Source organism: Trachypithecus francoisi, unplaced genomic scaffold, assembly GCF_009764315.1.
Source record: "Trachypithecus francoisi isolate TF-2019V2 unplaced genomic scaffold, Tfra_2.0 Lachesis_group0, whole genome shotgun sequence".
Classification (NCBI taxonomy): Eukaryota; Metazoa; Chordata; class Mammalia; order Primates; family Cercopithecidae; genus Trachypithecus; species Trachypithecus francoisi.
In genome coordinates, this window is record NW_022681453.1 from 139917334 (window position 1) to 139940390 (window position 23057).

At 46.0% G+C, this 23057-nt stretch overlaps 1 protein-coding gene across 4 annotated transcripts in view; it reads right to left on the minus strand.

Moving 5' to 3' along the window:
• Positions 1–10356: 10356 nt before the first annotated feature.
• SEC22C (SEC22 homolog C, vesicle trafficking protein) overlaps positions 10357–23057 on the minus strand; it is a 37156-nt gene continuing 24455 nt past the window's right edge. For 3 of the 4 annotated variants that reach the window (XM_033212201.1, XM_033212200.1, XM_033212202.1), the window contains exons 5-7: positions 19957–20075; positions 18338–18403; positions 10357–15833 (exon numbers count right to left, since the gene is read on the minus strand). In XM_033212201.1, coding sequence (XP_033068092.1) covers positions 15633–15833; positions 18338–18403; positions 19957–20075 — 386 coding nt within the window. In that variant the 3' untranslated portion in view covers positions 10357–15632. Of the gene's footprint in view, positions 15834–15856; positions 16435–18337; positions 18404–19956; positions 20076–23057 lie in introns of those variants that run through there. The other variant, XM_033212203.1, reaches the window with a different exon arrangement.

A 23057-nucleotide genomic window follows, 5' to 3' on the forward strand; every position in this document is an offset into this window, starting at 1 on the left:
TTGGTTCCCCTGGTGGTTGATGTTCTCATATGGCCTAAAATGGGACCAGCTTCCAACTTGGAGCCATATTCCCCCACCCAAAGGATGGGTGATCTAATACATTACTGAAACCAGATGCCTCCACTCTTTTGGCTTTTGACAGAAATCCATATTTTCATATGAGGCATTCACAGTTCTAAGGGCCTTCAGCTCCCATATTTTTGAGTGGTATCCTCTCTCCTCTGCGCGTGATGAAGTAAGACCAGGTCCCCATTGTGGCCCCCCACTCCTTAAATCCAGCCAAAAAGACCATTATAATCTCATATCATACAAAGCAGCTGGCAGAGCTGCCCAGAGTCCCAGAAATTGTTGAGTGTGAGTGTTTCACAGGCCGCAGTCATTCCTGCAAACAAGGGTCTAGGATGACCATGTTGCGATTACCCAGGGCTTAGCCAAGAGGAGCTAGGTAGTGGACAAAACAAATGTCACCAACACAAGTCGAGTGAGCAGAGACAATATGCCACTAATAAAAAGGTTTAGACACAGAGGCAGTATGGCAAATAACATCAGTCAGCAAGAGATGTCTCCAAAGCCGTTGCCCATGCTGACCTCCTTGGGTCCCACCTCCTGCAAACTTGCTAGAGGAGCAGGAGAGGGATGTCAAGCTGGTAAAATGTGGTCAGAATGGGCTGGTGAAGGCTCAGATCTGCCTGCCCAGCTTCTTCAATGCCTTGTCTGACCCAGTACCATCCCAGGACCCATCATCAATGACAGTTCCAACCAGCATCCTCAGAGGCCAGAGTCAGGGGTGTTCAGGTCGGAATAGAAGTGACTGTGAGCCATGGGCAGAGGCACCTCCAGGGAAATGCTCTTTGATCAGTTGCCCAGCATATCCAGGAGTGGCACGGTCTCTCCATCTAGATTCACACTCCATGCCCTGCCCTGTGCATGGTCAGTCATAAGACTGAGAAGGAGGCATTGTCCCTAACCTTGACCTCAGGTATCCCCAGGACTGCTAGAGAGAACATTCTCAGTAGCCCCCACCCCTGCCCAGACCAGCCGTGGTGACCACCTGTGAGATACTGGTGGTAGAAAAGCTGAGCTGGGACATGTAGAACTTGTTTCATTCTTCCCTGAGCATCTTCTTCTTCTTCTTTTTTGAGATGGAGTCTCACTCTGTCGCCCAGGCTGGAGTGCAGTGGTGTGATCTTGGCTCATTGCGACCTCCGCCTCTCCGGTTCAAGCAATTCTCCTGTCTCAGCCTCCTGAGTAGCTGGGACTACACGCTTACACCATCACACCTGGCTCATTTTTGTATTTTTAGTAGAGACGAGGTTTTGCCATGTTGGCCAGGCTGGTCTTGAACTCCGGACCTCAGGTGATCCGCCCACATCGGCCTCCTAAAGTGCTGGAATTACAGGTGTGAGCCACTGCACCCAGCCTGCTGACCCTGAGCATCTTGCATTCCCGCCACTCCAAGGCATAGGAGTTGAGAGATAGGGGACAACCTGTCCATGTTCCCCTCACCCAACTGGGGCATGTCTCTCTCTCTCTCTCTCTCTCTCTGGATTCCCTCCTCCCACTCCCTACTTGGTGCCTCTCTGAACTGCTTCCAGAGACCTTGTCCACCCCATACTTCTCAATAAGGTCCAGAAGACCCAGCCCTTGTCATTTAATCCCAGTTCTGCTTCAGACTTTCTCAGAGATCACAGGCAGGTCTCCTGAGTATGAATCTCTCAATCCACCTGCACAATAGGGAGGGTTCTAGATGACTTTGCTTAGCCCCTGGCTAAGGCACAGGTGGCTAATGAGGAGGGGCTGCCCAGAGCCTTCTGCCACCCACTCTGCCCCCCTGGGCTCAGAGGGAGGACAGCAGCTGGTGGGAGGAGCCCCAAGCAGTTGGGGACTGAGGCATACACAGAGGATGGAGGCTGTGCAGAAAACAAGGTCAGAGACCTGGCAGTACTCCTTGAGAGATGAACTCAGGCCAGTAGAAGAAAGGAGAAGGGAGATGGGGGACAGAAATGCAGAGGAAAGGGCAGCACCTTGCCTTCCAGGTTAGGACCCTATAGACTGCCTGCGCTGTGTGAAGGCTGAGAGGGGCCCCCACACCACACTGTACCTGTCCCACCCACCACAGTCCCTGATATCCCCCGTATTTGTGTGTCATGGCTTTGGGGTAAGGCAGACAGCCTGGGTAGGGGACCAGTTGTCAGCCAAGAGGGTGGAGAGTGAATGAAGCAGAGAGCCAAGATGTGGGCAACAAAAGGGAGGACGTAGGTGGGGCCCTGCTCAGAGAAGCTATTGGGAAGGGCAAAGCTTAGTGATGAGCACTTAAGTATGGTGAGAAGCCGAAACACAGTCTCCCAGGCCGGAACAACCGTGGAGTAATGGGGTTGGCCACAAGCAGGACTTTTCCTGGTCCCCTGCTTCTCCCCCTGCCCCGCCCGCTCCCAGGTCCCTGGCCAGGTACCTGTCGGGCCAGGCCAACTCATCTCTATCGCCCCCTGGTGGATGCTTTAAGGACTTCACTAAGGTTAGGCTTAGTGCCCAAACACCTGGGTGGAGGCCCATTCCTAGGAGGCCAGGTGACCCAGAGGGAGGGCCTCTCTCCTGAGTGCCACGCAGAGTGAGATACAAGAGGGAGGAGGCAGTGAGGCGGTGAGGCCACAGGACTGATTCTCAAGCTTTAGTCTGAAATTAACGTGACCCAGGGCCTGGCCCTGAGACTCAGGCCACTGACCTCTGCTGCACACAAACCCTGCCACAGACCCAGCTGTAACCCCTGGTAGAGCCCCACCTCTGACTGGCCACAGGCTGGACCCTAGCCACTGACTGAGCCCTAAGCCCAGTCCCTGAGAGCAAAGCCCAGTTGACTCATGTGGGTACCTCCTGGAAAGACAAGGACAAGGAGCACCCCACCATCCCCATGCAGAGAACCACCATCCCCTCCACAGCAGAGGCCACCATCTGGGTGATTCCTGCCACTCCAGGGCACAGGCTGCCCAAGGAGGGTGGCCAGTTTGCCAGCAGGATGGATAGGGGACAGTGTCTCAGGTGAGGCAACATCGAGGTGGTCTCTGAGGGCTAGGTACAGGTCTCTGGGTCCCAAGGGAACATGATGGGTGCCAGGGATACCTGAATCCTAGAGGGCAGGCATAGGGGTCCTTTCCAGCAGGAGCACAGTGGAGGTTTCCTAAGTGAGGCCGAGGGGATGATGGAGGGTCTGGGGCAGGCCACTCTGGCTACTGAGAAGAGCCCAGGGGGGAAGCTGGGAAAAGCTGTCAGTTCCCCATCCAGGTGAGGAGGACGAGGGCCGGGGAAATGATGACCTGGTTTGGGACATGCTGAATGTAATGTCTGCAGGACATCTGGGAAGAAGCTCCAAGGCTATTGGAATCAGGACCTAAAGTGAAACAGAGCTCAGGTGGCAGGTGGGGACGCAGGGCAGCCCCCTTGGGGAGGGGTGTGGGGGGAGTGTATATCCCCAGGGACCCCCATCTGCTCTGCTGGCAGGGGTGGGGTGAAGAGTCAGAATCAGTCCCTCCATTCTCACCACTCGCCCAGGGCCTATTTTAATGAACAATGACCCAGCCTCCCCCAATGTGGGAACAGGAACTGCTCTTATCTCTCCCGGGGGAGGGGGCGGGAGCCACAGCTGGCAGTCATTAAACACCCCAATCAGGCCAGGGATGGCCAAGATATTAATAGGCAGGAGCCAGTGACCCTGGAGACACAGCCTCCTAGGAAGAGGGACAGTAACCCCAGCAGGCTATGGGGATGAGGAAGATAGGTCAGAAGGCCACCCTGGCAATGCCCCAGACTCTACACAGGACAGATGGGGTAACCAAAGGCCATAGAAGGGAAAGGACATGCTTGAGTCACCAGGAAAGTCACTGATAGAGCCTGGCCTTGAACCCGGTTCTCTAAACCCCAGAGCCCTGCCTCTTCCATTACACACATCATCATAGCTGAGACCGTTTGGGGTGCCCTGTGTGGAAACACTTGAAAAGCAGACCTAATCAGTGACGCTGACTCTTTGTTTAAAACCTTGATATTTTGCTCATTATTATGTTTTGCATTAATTTTTATATTTAAAAAATACTAGATTAAAATATTATCTTGATCACTGAGGTTTTTTTGCCATCCCTTTCAATTTTGCACCTGAAGCAAGTACCTTGCTTGCCTCACTCTAATCCCAGCCCAGCTCCCGGGTTCCCAGCATCCCCGTGTCCCGGGATGTCAGCATGGAAGAAACTCTGGAGAGCTCCAGACTGGTCTTTATGTGGTTCAGAGGGAAAGGATCCTGTCAGGGTGATGTCTACTAGAAGGAGGCAGCTCCAGAGCAAATTCAGTGGCTCAGCAATGTCACCGCAGATCTAGGTATTTTCTGTCTGTCCACTCTTCCATCTCAGTATGTGGACTTTCATCCTCAGACTTATCCCCTCATGACTGTACGATGGCTATCGCTCTCCAAGCATCATGTTCCCAAAGAACCCCATCCACCGGCAGAGAGGAGAATTTCCTCCATAAGTCTCCTTTTATCAGGGACGATCATCTACCCCAGGGACCCACCTTTCGCACACTCTCTTCAGGCCAGGATTAGGTCACACACCCAAACCACAGCTGCAAAGATTGGTGAGGGTTCTATAAGGGAAGCTGATCTGCTGAGAAATAAATGGGGATGGCTACTGAGTAGGTAACCAACAGAGTCTGATTCTCAGTCTCTTTTTGGATGTTTCTTGGGATAAATGTGTGATCTTTCATATTCCTCCACCTGAGCCTGGTGGTGCAGTATATGGGGGAGGTGAAAGATCCAAATCAGTCATGCTTCAGTGTAAGAGACAGAAAACATTCTGCATGTTTTATACAGAAAGAGATTGCGTGTAGGGAATTAAATATAGGAAGGCTTGGAGGGCTGGAAGTTTGGGTGCACATCTATCCATGGTCACACCATTGCAGCTGCCACCTTGCCGAACATTACTGCCAATATCTCAGTTGCACATTCATTAAAGCTAGTGACAAGAAAGCAGAAGGAACATAGTGTCCTGTTGCTGTAGAAAACTCAGGTCTGCCATATCCCACCCATCAACCACCACGCTGCAGGAAACATGGCCTTTACTTCTCTCTGCTTCCCAACTGTCTTGGTGGTGCTTCCCTCTGGCAGAACCTAAGTTGCATCAGATTCCTAGCAGTGAGGGAATTCTGGAAAGGGAGCCTTGAGCCTTCCAACCCCAACAAAGCAGGGGAACATGGAAGGGGCTAGAGAAGAGGCTGAATGCCATAGACAATTTCTAGCACAGCAGCTCAGGTGGCATTGTAGCCCAAGTCCCCAGAAAGCAGAGCCTGAGACAAGGGCCTATGACCAGGAAACAGAAGAGTGAAACGGGGAAGTAAGGAAAGCCAATATAAAGGTGAGTTACCAGCCCGGGCAACACGGTGAGACCCCATCTCTGCAAAAACATTAAAAAATAAAAAATTAGCCGGGTGTGGTGGTGCATGCCTGTAGTCCTAGCTACTTGGGAGGCTGAAGTGAGAGGAACACTTGAGCCCAGGAAGTTGAGGCTGTAGGGAGCCATGATAATGCCACCGCACCCCAGTCTGGTGACAGACCAAGACCCTGTCTGACGAAAAAGGTGAGCGCTGGCCACTACTGGGGCAACAGGACTCAATTCACTGGGACCCTCTGCAAGACTGGCAGAACATGCCCAGAATTGTCCTCCTGAGGGACAGAGAAGGAAAGCATTAACCACTGGCTCCCAGTATCTGTTGCTCAAGGTTTGCCCATGTCAATCCCTCACTCTTCCAGGCTTGACAGGCATGAACAAGAAGCAGGTTCCTGCAGGCATTCCATCACATAATCAGAGAAGATCCAGGGCAGAAAGGGCCAGCTATGTGGTAGAGATGGGGTGAGGAGCTGTCAGATCCCCCGCCTCTGCCAGGAAGCTGGCCAAGGTGGCCAATAGGGAATGAAGCAGAGGACCCAACACAGGTGGCCTCCTGGGGCAGAGAACAGGAGCCCCACACAAAGGTCCTTGTGCACTAAGGTCTGCATGGACACTCACTGGCCCTGCTGCTAAGGTGTTTGGCTGGGGTACTCATAGCTGCTCTCTTGGCTGCAGCCCCAGGGTCTACTCCAGCTGACTTAGCCCCACTGAGGCTCACTCTGGCCCCTCACACCCCTCCAGGCTCAGCCATGCCATCATCCAGCCTTGGATGTGAGCTTCCCCGCTCCATGGCCTCTGTGGCAGACTCACTTCACCATTCACCATGGTAGCACCATGACAGACCCACCAGTTCCAACTCCTCCAGCTTCCTCATGCCCCAGGGAGCATGCAGGAACTTCTGAGTCCCTTCCAGGCCTCTGGGAGCTGAGGGTAGCTTGGTGGTGTTCACTCAGATCTACTTGGCGTTAAATCTGTAGCTCCACCATTTTATCTAGGAGGGCCACTTAAGGGGCACAGGTTGCTTGGAGGACTGACTTCCTAACAGAGTGGGACACAAACACCCTCTGTTTTCAGGTTACAATGTGTCCCCTCAATATTTCCTAGGTAATGAGACCAGGGGGGCTTTCCTCCCTTCCTTCCATCCTCACTTCCTCCTTGCAGAGATAATATACCCCTCATCCACCTTTCCCCAGGTCATAATGGTGGAGGGCTTCAGAGGGATATAATCTCAGGGGCCAGGTAATGAGAACGGTATCTGTTTAATGTTTTCAAAATATTACCGTCATATTTTCATTCAGCAAATAATTACTGTGTGCACAGTTCTAGACACCGAGGACGCAGTGGTGAACATGGCAGAGCCCTTGCCCTCATGGAACTGACTTTCTAATGGTGGAGACAGATAGTAAATGAGAAAAGTTACAGAAAAAGAAGGCAGGATGAGGGTTAGAGTGAGGGGGTGCTCTGTTAGTTGGGGTGGCCAGAGAGGCTCACAGTGGGGCAAGAGCAGGCCATTCCCCTCCCTGATGATCAGAGGAATTTAAACCATATGCATCAGAGCTGGGGCTCGGAGATCTTGCAGTCCAGGTCGAAACATCCAGTTCCCTGCCTCTGCAGAAGCAGCCTGGACAGTAGCTGAGGAGAGCCAGGCGGCCTGGGGCTTCAGCAGGGTCTGAACTCCCCTAGGCAGGGGCTCAAGGACTGGCCAAGCAGTAAGTAGAGGATGCCTGGCTGGACATGGTGAGGGTTTCTTAGGTCCCTCATTGCAGCAGTGACCCAGGCCCACAGACTCCCTCTGGACGTGGAGATCCCCCCCACCCCACCCGCAGTTCAATGTCCTCGGTGCCAAGTGACACAGAACAAGCAGCTCTTGAAAAGACTAATATTTACTCTTCAAACGGGAGCTGGCACAGGCTGTTTCCTGCAACTGGCGTCTGACTCGCCCTGTGGGATGGACACAACAGGAGGCACTCCGGGAGATAGGCAAATGTCCCCTTGGACGCCAGCATTCTGGATGAGACGATGTCTGTGAGATGGGGACAGCATGTTCCAAGGTTCCATCAGACGCATCTCATTTCTGCCTGCACACCTCACAGTGGAGAGCTCATTGCCTCTCCAGCCCCTGCTGGACAGCTCTGTGAGAAAGTTCATTCCAATGCTGGCCCTGTGTTCCTGGCCCCGGCCCTTGCTCTGATCCCTGGGGCCTCAGGAAATGCGCCCGGAATAACCCCCAGGGCAGTGATGGTCCTGGTCACCTTTATTCCTCCCACCCCCACCCGCCTCTGGCTTCACTTCCCCAGGCCCACACTCTGGGCTCTGTGGCCAGAACAGGCTATTTCTGGGGTAGGAGGAAGAAATTGCCTTGAGGGCACCTCTGTCCCCCTGCGGCTGTGTTCCTTGTCCTCATGAGAGCCCTTCAGCTGAGTGCCTCATATGGGAAAGTCTTGGCCAGGAAACTGCTGGTCAGACGGCTCAAATATGGGGAGGAGAGTCCCTAGTGGCTTGGCGGTCAGAGCCAGCTCCCCCTGCCCACTTTCCCCTCTGGAGTCTCTCCTCTCTGCTCCAAACTCTTCATGGCTTCCAGAGCCCTCCTGGACCAATATAACCCCAGGCTTCAGTTTCCCCGCCCCCACTTCCCACCACTGCAGCCCTGGAGGCTCACTCTGGCAGCATATGGGGCTTTAGAGCCCCCAAAGGTCAGCCTTCTCAACCTCGTAATGTCAACTGCAGGGCTGGGCACGGCCAGGACAAGATCTCCCAGCGGGCATGCAGGCCCACCCCATTCTCCCAGAGCTCTCAGAACTGACTGCTGACTCAAGCAACCCTCTTTTTAAAACAATTCCTTATTATCCCTATACCTAACTCCCAAGCTCCTGGTCCCTTGTAAGAAGCCATTCAAGTGTATTTAACATGTATCTTTTTGCATGTATCCTCACAAACTATTTTATCGTCTTGTATGCATATATTTCTTATATAACAGTCATTTTTCACTCAGCTCTAAGTTTTCAGGATTCATCCATGTGACGTTGCATCTAAATCTGGTACATGTGCCTGCATCGTGATGCTCCGTGGTATGCCTGCACACTTTCTTTCCATGATGGATACATAGATTGCTTTCCACCAACACCAGTAAGTCTTCAATGAATGTGTCCCCTTAAGGATCTGTATAAGAATTTTCCTGGGACAAATAACCAGAAGTCAAATTTCCACTTCACAAGGTGTGCACTCTTAACTTGGGTAAGTAGGCTGTATTAGTTTGTTAAGGCGGCCCTAACAAAGTACCACAGTCTGGGTGGTTTAAGCAGACATTTATTTTCTCATGGGTTGGGACTTCAACATGTGAATTTCGGGGAAACAGAATTCAGCTGTTAACAGTGGCATGGCTCCGCAGATCAGTTGTGCCTCTCTACTCACTGCCACCTCGCACGAAGTCCTGTATCTCCATATTCCCTTCTGCACTTGGTGCCATCCAGCTCTGCAAGATTTGCCAAACTCATAGGTGTGAGGTGATGTCTTATTATTGTTTCAATGTGTATTAATGATTAAAATCTCTTCATATGCTTATTAGCTTTTTAGGTTTTATCTTCTGTTCATTGTCTGCACATTTTCTATTGGGATTGCTCTTTCTTGCTGATTTACAGGAATTTCTTCTGTGTTATTAATCCCTTAGTGGTTTCTGGCATCATAATTATCTCCTCCCATTCTTTTAACTTTGCCCATGGAATCCTTATTTGTGTATAGTCAAATTCATCAATCACTTTTGCTTTAAGGCAGTCCTTTTCCACCACAAGCCACAAAGATAATCTTCAAGTTCTTCAACGTATTCCATAGATTTTGCTGTCCACATTTGACTTAAGAAGTCCTTTTCCGCCACAAGCCACAAAGATAATCTTCAAGTTCTTCAATGTATTCCACAGAATTTGCTGACCACATTTGATCCCAGCAACATCTTTGTGCTGACTCAGCAGAGCCAAGTGGGCTCCTTAGAGCCTCTCCTCTACTAGCACTGCCCAAAGATGCTTGGCAGCTGTCAGGTAGCACTTCTGCTACCTGGCACCCTTCAAGGGGTAGGCCCCAAGAAAAAAGAAGGCAACTCACCAGCTAGAACTTCTCATCCAGTCCTCCTGGCATAGAAGGAACACTTTCATGGGCCAGAATCTCCTTCTATTCTTTGTGGGTACTGCCAAGTGGGGGACAGACACTTGTTTCCTGCTCAGTGGAAACAGAGCTCCGAACTTTAATGTCACTGGCTCCCTAGAACAAGCCTCAGCTTCCCAACCTGAGCAAAAACGTGGTTGAAGCAGATGGTGTCTGAAAACTACCAACTTCCAAATCCCAGCACCCAATAACTCAGATGTTTATTTTGGCAGTCACTGCCTTCCTCCAAAAGATTCTGACTCAGGACAGATGGTGCAGAGACTCTTGGAGAGTGAATTCCCCAATGTGTTTAGAGGATGGTCAGGAGAGGATAGTGCATTTGCTTCCTTTCTGGGAATTTTATTAGCTGCTATAGGAACGGCCTTTGCAACAGGCCACCTTCCCTTGTCTGGAAACCTGAGGAGGTGGCCAGCAGCTGTGCCCCCTGGTGGCCATTCTGTGGTCAGGCTGGTCCTGGGAGATGAAACTTCACCTTCCCAGTAGACAAGAGCCCAAAACACAGAGCAGGGAAAGTGCCTGCTGCACACAGCAGGACAGGGGCAGAGCCTGCGAAGTGGGGAGGCCTCCCAGCCCCCAGGGCATTGTTGTGACTGCTATTTTGGTTGGGAATTAGTGCTAAAGACTATTTGAGCCCTTGCACCTGTCTAGGCCTCACTGGACATGACCTGACTTTCATTTCTCTCAACAACCCCCTCCCATTACATCACGCCCACATCACACTGTCTAGGAAAGGATCCATAACTTAGAATTTTTCACCCAAGTGCAAAGACACATGTTAATAAACACTTTAGATTTATTCTGCCATTTCTGAAGCCACCTTATTTATGTACACATAGGATATAAATGGCTATACAACATTTTTACATACTTTCATACAAGTTTAGGTTGTACTACTATGAGTTTGTTAAAATGTACCATTTACTCAAAATATTTATTGTTACAAGAAAACCGTAAGACGCTTGTGTAACATGAACAGCAAGTATTTAAAATGAATATGTAAATGGTTTTGCCCTGACTAAATCAGCCTCAGTATTTTATGCTCTTAATAGAAAAGCCCATTAAACAAAATAGAATCCTGGGGGATCAAATCATATGAATGATTCATGAAATAATACTTCTGAAGCAACCCCAGAATCATATAAATGTAAGGGTTAAAGAAGGTTATATGTACCAAGCATGGGTCGGAGGAACAGAATGGGCTTGTTAATTTTACCCTAAACAAAAGGCGCTTGTGGGCAACAGCTCTGCCATCAGCACACATGGGCAGATGTTTCCATATCCAGCCATTCCCAGATTTTACTGACAAGCCCTTTTCCACAGGTTCCCTGCTGATGAGATTTCCCCAGCAACAGAAGTTTGACATCACTGCTCCCAGATGGGAGAATCAGAGCTCTCCTCATTTGGGTCAGGGGTGGCTAGCTCATGAGGTTTGGTCCAACCAGCAGAACCAGTTCCCTGGATCCTGGAATAAACCAAACACCAATAGTACCATGCGCTCTGTGCCCACGGGGTGAAAGGCAGGTCCAGGGTGGAAAGAAAAGGGGCTGCTACCTTTTGAAGTGAAAAAGTGGGGTTGTTTACACTATAGTACAACAAAATGCCTTTTTGTAAAGGCCAGAAGAAATGGCTGTGCTGTGCTGCCTGAAGCAGAAAAACCTTCATGTACCAGGTGAATGTAAAGCCTTTCTCCTCCCACACATGGTGGATTCACCCAGTATTCCCCTCCACTACCACTTTTGACCCTCATAACAGCACCCTGGGGAAGCAGACTGATGTTATCACCATTTACCAGATGAGGAAACTGAGGCCTGATGGGCAATGATTTGTGCACTGTGACATAGGACTCAGTGAAGAGCCTAGCAAGCTGATGGTTAGCTAACTGGTGCACTCTTTCCCTCACCTTATCTCTCAAGGGCACAGCTACACTCACTTTCTCCACCATCATTAACACTCACAGTGCACAGGTAGAGCGTCCCCAGACTTATGCAACATTCTACACAAAACCATTTGGAATGTGAGCAATGTTTGAACAGGGGCTTGCCAGGCACATCTGATCACCACAAATGCTCCCACCCGTGCCTGTCCTCACTTGTGCTGCACTGTGCAAGCAAGCAGTAGGTTCTCGGAAGGCCATTGTCCTGCATGTTACAATGAGTGGCCAACTCCTTCACAGAACAGCAAATGGCAGCCCTGGCTGCAAGGTGCAGTGTGCAACCCCCATATGCCAAGGGGCAGCTGCTATCTTCCAGCAAAGAGAGAACCCCTAGCTCTGCTCCCTATCTATGCCCTGCTTCCTGTGCCTCATACAGACAGCCTTGCTGCTGGCCTGTTGGCTGTTGTCTTTGACTCTGAGCTGTGCTGACCACCAAGAGTGTTACTCCTCTCCAAGACTTGACTCCCAGGCATGGGTGGGAGAGTTGAACCTCAGTGCAATCTGCTCCCACTCTGAAGCTCGTCTACCCACCCCATTCGTTACAATTAAAGGTGGTTTTCTCATCCCTCCAGAGACTCGTTTCAGCCTCTGTCTCCAGAGCTGGAGTGTATAGGGCAGAGGTAGAAAGAGGCAGGAGAGTTGGAGAACAAGAGCACCCAGAAAAGAACAGAGGAGCTCAAGCTCATTTAATCAAAATGCTTACATGTTTTAATTCCAGCATTCTCGAGTTCACAGAAAAGAGGGATGCAAGCCCAAAAAGCAAAACCAGGAGCTTATGGTCACATGCCTCCAGCTGCAGGCAGTGGGACCTCTGGTACTGAGAGGGAATGCCACCTGAATATGCCCCAGCTGTCTCCACCCAGGAAAAGGAAAGCCAGATACAGTCCTCATCACAATAAGGCTAGCCTAACATGGGAAAACAGATTTACATGTTTCCTTCATTAGGATATTAGGGAAGGGGAAACCTTTTGGGCTCTGGCCCCTTGGTTGAGAAACCCTTCCTAAGAGCACTGAGCCACACTCTGGCCCTGATACAGTAGATGGGACTTAACACACTTTGATGCTCAAGGCCTTGCAGCATCTGATACCAGAAGGCACCTCTAAAGTTTTGTTTTCAACATTATTTCATCTATTCCCAGATCTAGCCCAGTAAGATCAGCTGCACAGGTAGCATTTAACTACTGGGAAAACAAAAGTGCTACAACAACAGTGAGTCCACGGTGGAGTGAGGATAATTCCTGGGATTTGGAACCAGTTTGCTGGTATCAAGGATCACACAAGAGGCTATATAAACCTCCAACCCTGAACCAAGTCAAACCTAAGCCTGGGGATTTCCCTTGGATGAAATCACCAGAACTTCTTTCCTATGATCAGTCTCTTCCTTCAGTGAGCTGAGGATTCTTTTAGCTACCTGGATGTCAGTCAATGTTTTTGTGGTCATTACTTGTACTGTTTTTCTACTGCATCTTTTCCCTTTTGTTTGCAAAAGTCAATCTCACTCCATGTGGATGTTAACTGATATCCACACATTCAACCTGGTGTGGGTAACATCTTTGGTAGTGCTTTGGTGGTCAGGAAGCATTACCAGGAAGGATTCATCTTCAAGGACCGTTTCTTTACTGGCTACTGAATACGGATCATAGGCTCAGATGCCCAAAGCACCCGGGGTACAGGTCTACACGGCAACCCAATGCCACACAGGCTTAAAAAGAAAACAGTCCATTTTCAAGCTGTTCTCACCGACTTTTTTTTTGAGACGGAGTCTTGCTTTGTCGCCAGGCTGGAGTGCAGTGGCTCGATCTTGGCTCACTGCAACCTCCACCTCCTGGGTTCAAGAGATTCTCCTGCCTCAGCCTCCTGAGTAGCTGGGGCTACAGGCGCACGTCACCGTGCCTAGCTAATTTTTGTATTTTTAGTAGAGACTGGGGTTTCACCATATTGGCCAGGATGGTCTCGATCTCTTGATCTTGTGATCCGCCCACCTCGGCCTCCCAAAGTGTTCTTATTGACTTTTAAAACGTTTTCGTTCTTCTCATTTAAAACAATTTACCTCCCCTCCTTAAATTCCCATTCTATTTCACCATCTCTTCAAAATTGTCTCCCAGAAAAACTGAAAATTCACCTGCTGGGTATGCAGAAAATTATGCAGATGTGAAATCAGCGGAGAGACAACTTTGGAGTTTATGTCTAAGTATGTTGCCAATATAATTTTCATATTCAGATTTTTTAGAGACAGGGTTTCACTCTGTCATGCAGGCTGGGGTACAGTGGTATGATTATAGCTCATTGAAGCCTCAAACTCCTGGACTCAAGGGATCCTCCTGCCTCAGCCTCCCAAAGTGCTGGGATTACAGGCATGTGCCATCACATCTGGCAAGTTTTTTTTTTGTCCTTTTTTTGTAGAGACGAATCTTACTATGTTGTCCAGGCTGGTCTCAAACTACTGGCCTCAACCGATTCTCCTGTTTTGGCTTTCCAAAGTGCTGGGAAACAGGTGGGAGCCATCATGCCTGGCCCATATCCAGATATTTTATGTTTGGTCAAAAATAGAAAATTCTATTATAAAAAATAAAGTTACTATGGCAACATTTTCCCAACAGAGTTCCCAGTATATAAACTTATCTTTCTTAAAATGATAACAAGGTAGCTCAGTAACAATATAATACCAATGATAACCAAATATAATTGAATTTTCTAAAACTACATTCTTACATTCCCTATCTACTCAACTCTTGTAATGGTTTTCCACTTTTAAAAACTATCAAAATAGGATTTTTAAAAATTTATCAAGACCACATAATGCAGTTGAACACTCAAAGCGTTCCGTGCCACTGTGGTTGAACTATTCAGATTCCAGACTTCTACCAAGAACAATCCAAAGAACAAACTCCCAAAATGGCCTCCTGAGTGGTACTAAACAAGCCAGGCTGAAATTCTGGGAGACCTAAGCGATCTTATCCAGAACCATATTCTGGAAAACTGTGATCAAGCAATTTTTTGACAATGAAAGACAGTAACTTTCCAGAGTATGTGTTAATTATATCTCTATCAAGCTTTAAAAAGTTAACAGCTACTTAACTCTTGTTCATAAAAAATTAGGCCCTCAAGCTAATTAAGATGACTGGGAAAGGTACAGAGGACGAATTAATTTTGGAGGTGCTCTGCAAACAGGTACACAGGGTACAGTAGTCACCATCATTAAAATAACAGGCACTCAGCTCTACTGAAAAGGCTGATGACAGCAGCCTCTCCCAAGTGGATCTGTAAGGTGCCATTGAATCCATGTTCATTTACCTACTCCAGGTTGTGGTCAATTGTAAGTAATCCTGAAATTCTCATTTCTGCTCATGCTGATAAACTTATCATCTAGTAGTACCGGTTATTCAATTAATTTTTAAAATATTTGGATATACCCCGCAAATAAATAAAACATTTCTGTACCCACACAGTGCCACCACCATGAAAGGTTACATATAAATTAACTCAGATTTCTTAACCATTTTCTCAGCTTAAGTTTGCCCTCACCCTAAATGAAGTCCAATTTATATCCAAAATATATTTAAATATTCCAAAGTATATCGAACCTAAGATACTGAAAAAATGTAAACAAAATTTATCTAGCTTTTATTTAAGAACCATATTTTTAGGTTTTTAATTCATCCTGTACTGACCCACTGGAAAAAAAAAAAAAACCAACCAAGTTATATTTAGACTGAAAGCTGATTTGGATTTTAAAGTGGTTCCTTGGAGACAACTGCCAATTACTAAAACCAGTGTTATTGAATCAAGTGGTTTACTGTATCATTGAACTTAAAAGACCAAAATATTTCCTTTCTCTCTCCCAATAAAGCTCTTTCTGGATAAGCCCCCAGATCCAGCTGTCCTAAGTAAACGTGCTGAACTGGAGATCCTGCAATAATGCTCGGCACAGAACCAAGGCTGGGTATCAAGCAACTTCATGACTTCCACTGCAACTGTTTAACATCCCCAATTCCTGGTTTTTCAGGCCAGTTGGCTGAAAAGGATGGAAACTGGAGTGTAAAGTAGAGAAGCAGAAAGAGAAACATAGACTGATCCTCAAAAGAAAATCAAAGAATCCATTCATCACAGTGTCATCCTCATACTCCATAGTCAGACTGCTTCTCCTGAAGCTGCCTTGTTAGTATCTGATATGAAGACAGAAAAGCCACTCCTATGTGGAAAAGGATTTGCCAGAGGTTCCTCAGCCCGTGCAGGTACATGTTGCCCAGGCAAATAAAGAGCAGCATCAGCACCACCTTCATAGTCCTGGCTGGACTGTAGAACAGGTACAAATAACACTGAAATGAGACCAGAAGAGGAATTCCAATCAGAGATAAAATGGCTACTAGATCATATGCAGAATTCACCTCCCACAGCTTCCATGAAGAGTGTCATTTCCCTCACATTAGCTGATTAAACTGAATTCATTACAGTAAAGTGGGAACCAGTGGTTAGGCTGCTGTTAATTATTGGATAAAAGTGAGGATTTGGAAGATTAAAGGAAAGTGAAATAGATGTCACAGGAAGAATTAGTGCATGGCACATCTGAGAGAAGTTCAAGAAATAGACAGAAATGCCCAGACTGTTGGCAGTAGAGAAAGAAGAGCCGCAGGTAAGCTGCAGACAGCCAGACCAGGGGACCCTAACGTGACTGACTGGTCCCCCAGTGAAGTTTTCCTTCAGGGAGCCATGACAGGCAAGCAAGCTGGTGAGAGGAAGCCATGCTTTTACTATTTTGGTTTCTCCTGAGCCACGACTACATTGAGTACCACTCTTCCCTTGGGCACCCTCCTTATCATGTCTTCCAAAGCATCTCTGAGTCGGGCAAAGGTCTCACAGCAGGGAGAGTGACTGGTATTTTGTGTATGATTATCACACATAAAAGGGGCCATTCTTGTTCTGCAAAAGGTAGAAACAGCATTTTGGTTCAATGCTTTCTTGTTTTTTGTTTTGTTTTGTTTTATTTTTAAAAAAGGACATCACTGAACATGGATCAATACAACAAAGGTTCAACCTACAGAGGGAGGGAGGGAGCTATCCAACTAGGAACACAGTTGAAGGAATGTGGTGGAACTGTACAATCCCTGCAGTCCTAAAACATAGCTCTAGGAAACTGCCACTGGCTATGTCCAAGGTCTTGGAGACTTGTTTTCTAAAAAATGAGTGTATTTTCATAGGTTGAAAATTTCTTTTTGCACCATCAGGTAATGCTTTGTCTTTTTTGCATTTCTGGGCAATGTTTTTCTCTGTTGCCCAGGCTGGAATGCAGTCGCATGATCTCAGTCACTGCAACCTCCACCTCCAGGGTTCAAGCAATTCTCATGCCTCAGCCTCCCAAGTAGCTGGGACTACAGGTATGCACCACCACACTTGGCTGATTTTTGTATTTTTATTATAATAGAGACAGGGTTTCACCATGTTCCCCAGGCTGCTCTTAAACTCCTGGCCTCAAGTGATCCACATATCTTGGCCTCCCAAAGTGCTAGGATTACAGGCATGAGTCACCGCACCTGGCCTGGGTAATTCTTAAGAATAAACCATTCTAGAATGCATGTGGAAGAGAAGGAAAGTGTCCTAAGAACAGAAATTTTAATTTTAAAAAAAGGGAGAAAAAAATATGTATTCAGAGAGAGTGCTAAAATCCTAGTCCATATGGAGGACAAGGAAGGAGAATTAGAGCCAGGCTTTCACTAGAATTAACTCTGCCTATGAGGGACTCAAAAGTGCCTCTTTATGCCACCCCTTAGTACACAGCTTATTTGAAAATAACTAATCAAAACCCTCTAGTTAGTTTTCTAATGTTTGCTTCAGTTGCTAAAGAATAGGTTTGAGTCAGAAAGTATTACTATTAAAACAATAACAACAACAAAAAACAGCAGTTCTTTGACCTAGTCCTATATATGTATATATATATTTTAAAAATTTTTTGCGGAGGCCAGGCGCAGTGGCTCACGCCTGTAACCCCAGCACTTTGGGAGGCTGAGGCAGGCAGATCACATGGTCAGGAGATCAAGACCATCCTGGCTAACACAGTGAAACCCTGTCTCTACTAAAAGTACAAAAAAAATTAGCCAGGCGTGGTGGTGGGCACCTATAGTCCCAGCTACTCAGGAGGCTGACGCAGGAGAATGGTGTGAACCCGGGAGGCAGAGCTTGCAGTGAGCCAAGATTGTGCCACTGCACTCCAGCCTGGGTGACAGTGCAAGACTCTGTCTCAAAAACAAACAAAAAAGTTCAGAGATGGGGTCTTGCTGTGTTGCCACCACTGGTCTCAAACTCTAGGCCTAAAGCCATCCTCCCACCTTGGTCTTGAAAAGTACTGGGATTACAAGTGTGAGCTACCATGCCTGGCCTAGTCCTATATATTAAAAACTACATGTACACAGATGCTAGTTTTATAGAAGGACATTCCTGTGCTTGGACTGTCCTAATAATAAGCACAAGGCAATAAGGCAGTATCTTGCCACCCCCTAGTCAGGCCTAATCCAATCCCCATGTAATTTCATCCCTCCCTTCTGGGAAGTCAAATCCAAACTGCTGGTTTCTGTTCTGTTGCTGTCAGTAGCCCCTTGGCCTTGAACAAGGGGCTTTCCCTTTCTGAGCACAAATTTCTTCCTCTGTAAAATGAGAGGACTGTGCAGAATGGGCCTAAGGTCCTCCACTAAGGGCTTGGTATTGTCCATGATTTGAACCATGACCTTGGTGGAACAAAAATCACATCTAGAAAATTGCTGATAGATGAACAGAAGAACAAAATAAGGTCATGGATTTAATCCACTCGCCAAAGTATCATTTCACCCACCTGGAAAATGCAGGCTACAAAAGGAACAAGAAAAGCCAGAACGTTTCCAATTTCCTCATGGGCAACCTAAAACAAATACAAGGAACACAAGGAAAGGGATATTTAGATGAAAGGAAACACAGCACCATAAAGCACTTTACTCTGCCTTCAGTCTGGTATGGTTGACAGTACAAAATCCCTGGCTGGGTGAGACACAAGTTCCGGTTTATGCACCAGATCAGGGTTAGCATACAACTGTTTTCAACAGCCTGGTCACAGCATGTGCCTCCTGTCCCCATGTGATTGTGCTAAGTCTTCAACCTGGAATGAGCCGCCAATCCCTCCACCTCTCAGAAACCTAAGCATCTGTTAAGCCCTAGCTTTCTCTAATTCCTCCCATCTCCAGGCACTGCCGCCTCCTTAGGGTTGCCATCACACACGGTTTTGGGCCATGACAGCCCCCAAGGCAGGGACTATATCTTAACCATCTTGCTCGCCAGGTACTTATTCTAATGTATACAAACAAGCAGACAGTTGGTAAGTATCTGGCTAAGAGCAATCATAAACAATAAGAGTAGAAACCATAACACACATTGATCAAAGACAGGATGTGGTAACAGCCAGTTACCACTCATAACACAGGCCTGCTGCTATTCGCCAAAGAGGTCAGTCTACATCAGTCTCCTGAGGTTCAACATCAGTCATGCGTCAGACTTTACACACTAAATTCATGGGTGTGAGTATGGTGGCTCTATCTTTAAAAGTAATATCTATTTGTTGATGCTAATAATGGTTCTATACCTTCCCTTTTTTTTTGAGACGGAGTTTCGCTTTTGTCGTGCAGGCTAGGGCGCAATTTTGGCTCACTGCAACCTCTGCCTCCTGGTTTCAAGCGACTCTCCCACCTCAGCCTCCTGAGTAGCTGGGATTACAGGCATGCACCAACACGCCCAGGTAATGTTGTATTTTCAGTAGAGATAGGGTTTCACCATATTGACCAGGCTGGTCTCAAACTCCTGACCTCAAGTGATCCACCCACCTCAACCTCCCAGAAGTGCTGGGATTACGGGTGTGAGCCACCACACCCAGACTATACCTTCTTAAAATACTTCTTAAAATACTTCAAAATTTTAAAACTATTTTTAAAAAGCACTGAAATAGTAAGTTCCTTTGAAATGAGCAGACCAGTGTAGGAACTTCCCAGTGATATATAATTATTCGACAAAGACACAAGGAAGGTGGCATCTGCATTATATAAATCAGATTACAGGACAACTTTCTCTCAGGGGAAAAAGAGCCTGAACCTTAAAATCAGAGAATGAAACTTTTGTCCTGGGTAAATAATCCAGTCCCTGGAGTGACTCCTGGGGTCCCAAGAGCCACAGGGTGGTCTAATGTCCTTGTAGCAAATTCTCCATTTCTTACCAATATCTTGGCAGGCCCCTCTGGCCTCTTAGGACAATAGACATAAAAGAGCAACTTTCATATTCATTCAACTTACTACAAAGAATAAAATTTAGAATAAAATTCGTATTAGTTTTGAAAAATTATAAAACCTCAATTTTATAGATAAAATGTATACCTATCACTTTCTTCTATCATATGTCCTTCAATTTAAACTGTTAAAAAAAGAAAATTACCTGTAAAGAATGTTCTGCAAGGTGAACTCCACGAATGAGATTCAGGGCAGCACACATGATGTTGAGAATGAGGGAGAGGATACCCAGGGCTGTCACTGGTTCCATTCGGAAATTAGGAGCTTCACAATGAAAAAAAACAAGTGTTTAGTGAAAGTAATTTCTATATGAAAGAAAAATAAACAAAGACATTAACTAGACCTACACTAATGATAGGTTCACTATGTTAAACACAGAATTACAAACATATTAATTGTAAAAGCAGCAGAAGTTAGAGGGAAAAAAGGCAAGAAACGATGGACAGAATGGATGTGGGTATTTGAGTAAAGTTTCTTCCAGAAAAAGGCTCTTTTCCAGGCAAGTACAGGTTTTTCAAGTGCTTAATTTCCTTTCTATCTAAAGCAGTGTTTCTCAACCAGGGGCAACCTGCCCCCCGGTGGATATCTGGCAATGTCTGGAGTCATTTCTGATTGTCACAACTAGAGACAGGCTGCTACTGGCATCTAGTGGATATAGGCCAGGAATGCTTCTAAACATCCTACAATGAATGCACAGGACAGCCTCCATAATAAAGAATTATCTGATGCAAAAATGTCAATAGGGATTAGGTTGAAAAATCCTAAAACAATTTCTGGGCCAGGCACGGTGGCACACACCTGTAATGCCAGCACTCTGGGAGGCTGAGGCAGGCGGCAGATCACTTGAGCCCAGTAGTTCAAAACCAGCCTGGGCAACATAGTGAGACTCTGTCTCTACAAAAAAAAAAATACAAAAAATTATCCAGGCATGGTGACACATACCTATAGTCTCAGCTACCTGGGAGGCTGGTAACCTGAATAATCAATGCTTCCCTCTTTCCAGTTATTTTAGGATTTTAAAAATTGCATTTGCTATGAATTGCTCTAGAAACACACATGACATCGCATATTATTATTGTCAGAGAAAGAGGACAAGTTGAATGTTGAGGCATATGATAGAAATGCTTTAAACATTTGACAACCAATTACAAATAAAGCCTTGGTTCTCTTTGGTAGTATAAGAAACTGTTTTATTTACTTATTTATTTAATTGTTTTTTGAGACAGGGTCTTATCTTACTCTGTCATCCAGGGAGGCTGAGGTGGGAGGAGGCTGAGCCTGGGAGGCTGAGGTTGCAGTAAGCCATGATTGCACCCCTGCACACAAGCCTAGGCAACAGAGCGACCTTGTCTCAAAAAAAAAAAAGAGTTCAGGCATGGTGGCTCATGCCTGTAATCCCAGCACTTTGTGAGGCTAAGGTGAGAGGATCACTTGAACTCAGGAGTTCAAGACCAGCCTGGGCAACATGGTGAAAACCCCATCTCTATAAAAAAAAAAAAAAATACAAAAATTAGCTAGGTGTGGTGGTGTGTGTCTGTAGTCCCAGGTACTCAGGAAGCTAAGGTGGGAGGATAGCTTGAGCCCTGGAGGTGGAGGTTGCAGTAAACCAAGATCCCACCACGTTACTTTAGCCTGGACGACAGAGTAAGACCCTGTCTCAAAAAACAATTAAATAAATAAGTAAATAAAAGTTTCTTATACTACCAAAGAGAACCAAGGCTTTATTTGTAATTGGTTGTCAAATGTTTAAAGCATTTCTATCATATGCCTCAACATTCAACTTGTCCTCTTTCTCTGACAATAATAATATGCGATGTCATGTGCGTTTCCAGAGCAATTCACAGCAAATGCAATTTTTAAAATCCTAAAATAACTGGAAAGAGGGAAACATTGATTATTCAGGTTACAAGCTGTTTCTAGAACTATAATGAGAACAAATGCTCATTTTCTCTGTAAAGATAATCACTGAAATTGATTTTGGTTCACACAATTAAATGGTGTCCCTCCCATTCTCTCGCTATACTCCTTTCTTACCCTTATATTTCACACACACACAAATACCTAGCCACAATCCAATTTATGCCTATTGTTAGTGTGTTAGAGTTTCCACTGAGCAATTAAAAGTTACTGTTAGAACAGAATATGCTACCTGTAAAGATTCTAGCCTCAGGACAATAGGGTAAATCAAATCACAGTAAAATGTCCTAGAAAGACGGGCAAGGTGACACTTTCTGGATTTGCTCCTCTTGTCTAAGTGTTTAAAAAACAAAACATACATTACAAAGATATGCCTGCATTCATATATGGTAAGTGAGAAGCTTGGAGCTCAGTTACCCAGTCTTCCTTTTACAAAAATTAAGTTTATTCTCAACATAAACTAGAACCACTTACTGACCAGAATGAGAGCCAATTCAAGTATTGGTTGAAACACATTAAACTAAAACACAAAGTTAAGTCAAAACCATGAACATAATACATCACTTTTAAAATTCAAGAAATGAGTTTAGCATAAAACAGTTAAACAAAATAATTAAGACTATTATAGTGTAGACAGTTCTTTTAGCAAAGGATTCAGCTCTTATGCCATTATAGAATTCTTAGAATGTAAATATCCAATTTAATTAAATATTAGTTTAATTGTATGTAATATAAACAGGAATGCAAAAAATCATGGTTTGTTATGTGCTAAGCATTGAGTGGCTAATGACGTTAATGACAAAGTCATGGAATGTCAGGGCACTGTAATCACGTTCATTAAGACCTCTTTCTTCAGATGAGGTCTCTGAAATCCACAGGGATAGAGGGAGATCCCAGGTCTCAGAGAGAGCCAGACAGTGAGAACATTAGAAGCCCTGGCTCCAATCCACTGCCCAACGCTCTCATCCCCATTATCTTCCCTCCAACAAGAAGAGTGGGGGTTTCAGATTTACAACATTTCAGTAAATAATATGATAAGGATTCTCTCTCTATATATATATAATATCATTATATATATAGTATATATTATATATAATATATATTATGTAAATCTATACAGTTCAATAAGTAACTTACAGAAAAAGAGAATGAATCTTCTTTATAACAACATTTAAACTTGTAGTTCTGTCAGAACAACTTGAACTTAAATAAATGAATACATAAAATTTAAAAATAATAAACTTGTAGACTTCACCCTAATTAAGAAAATAACCTGCCAGCTGAGCATGGTAGCTCACACCTGTAATCCCAGCACTCTGAAAGGCCGAA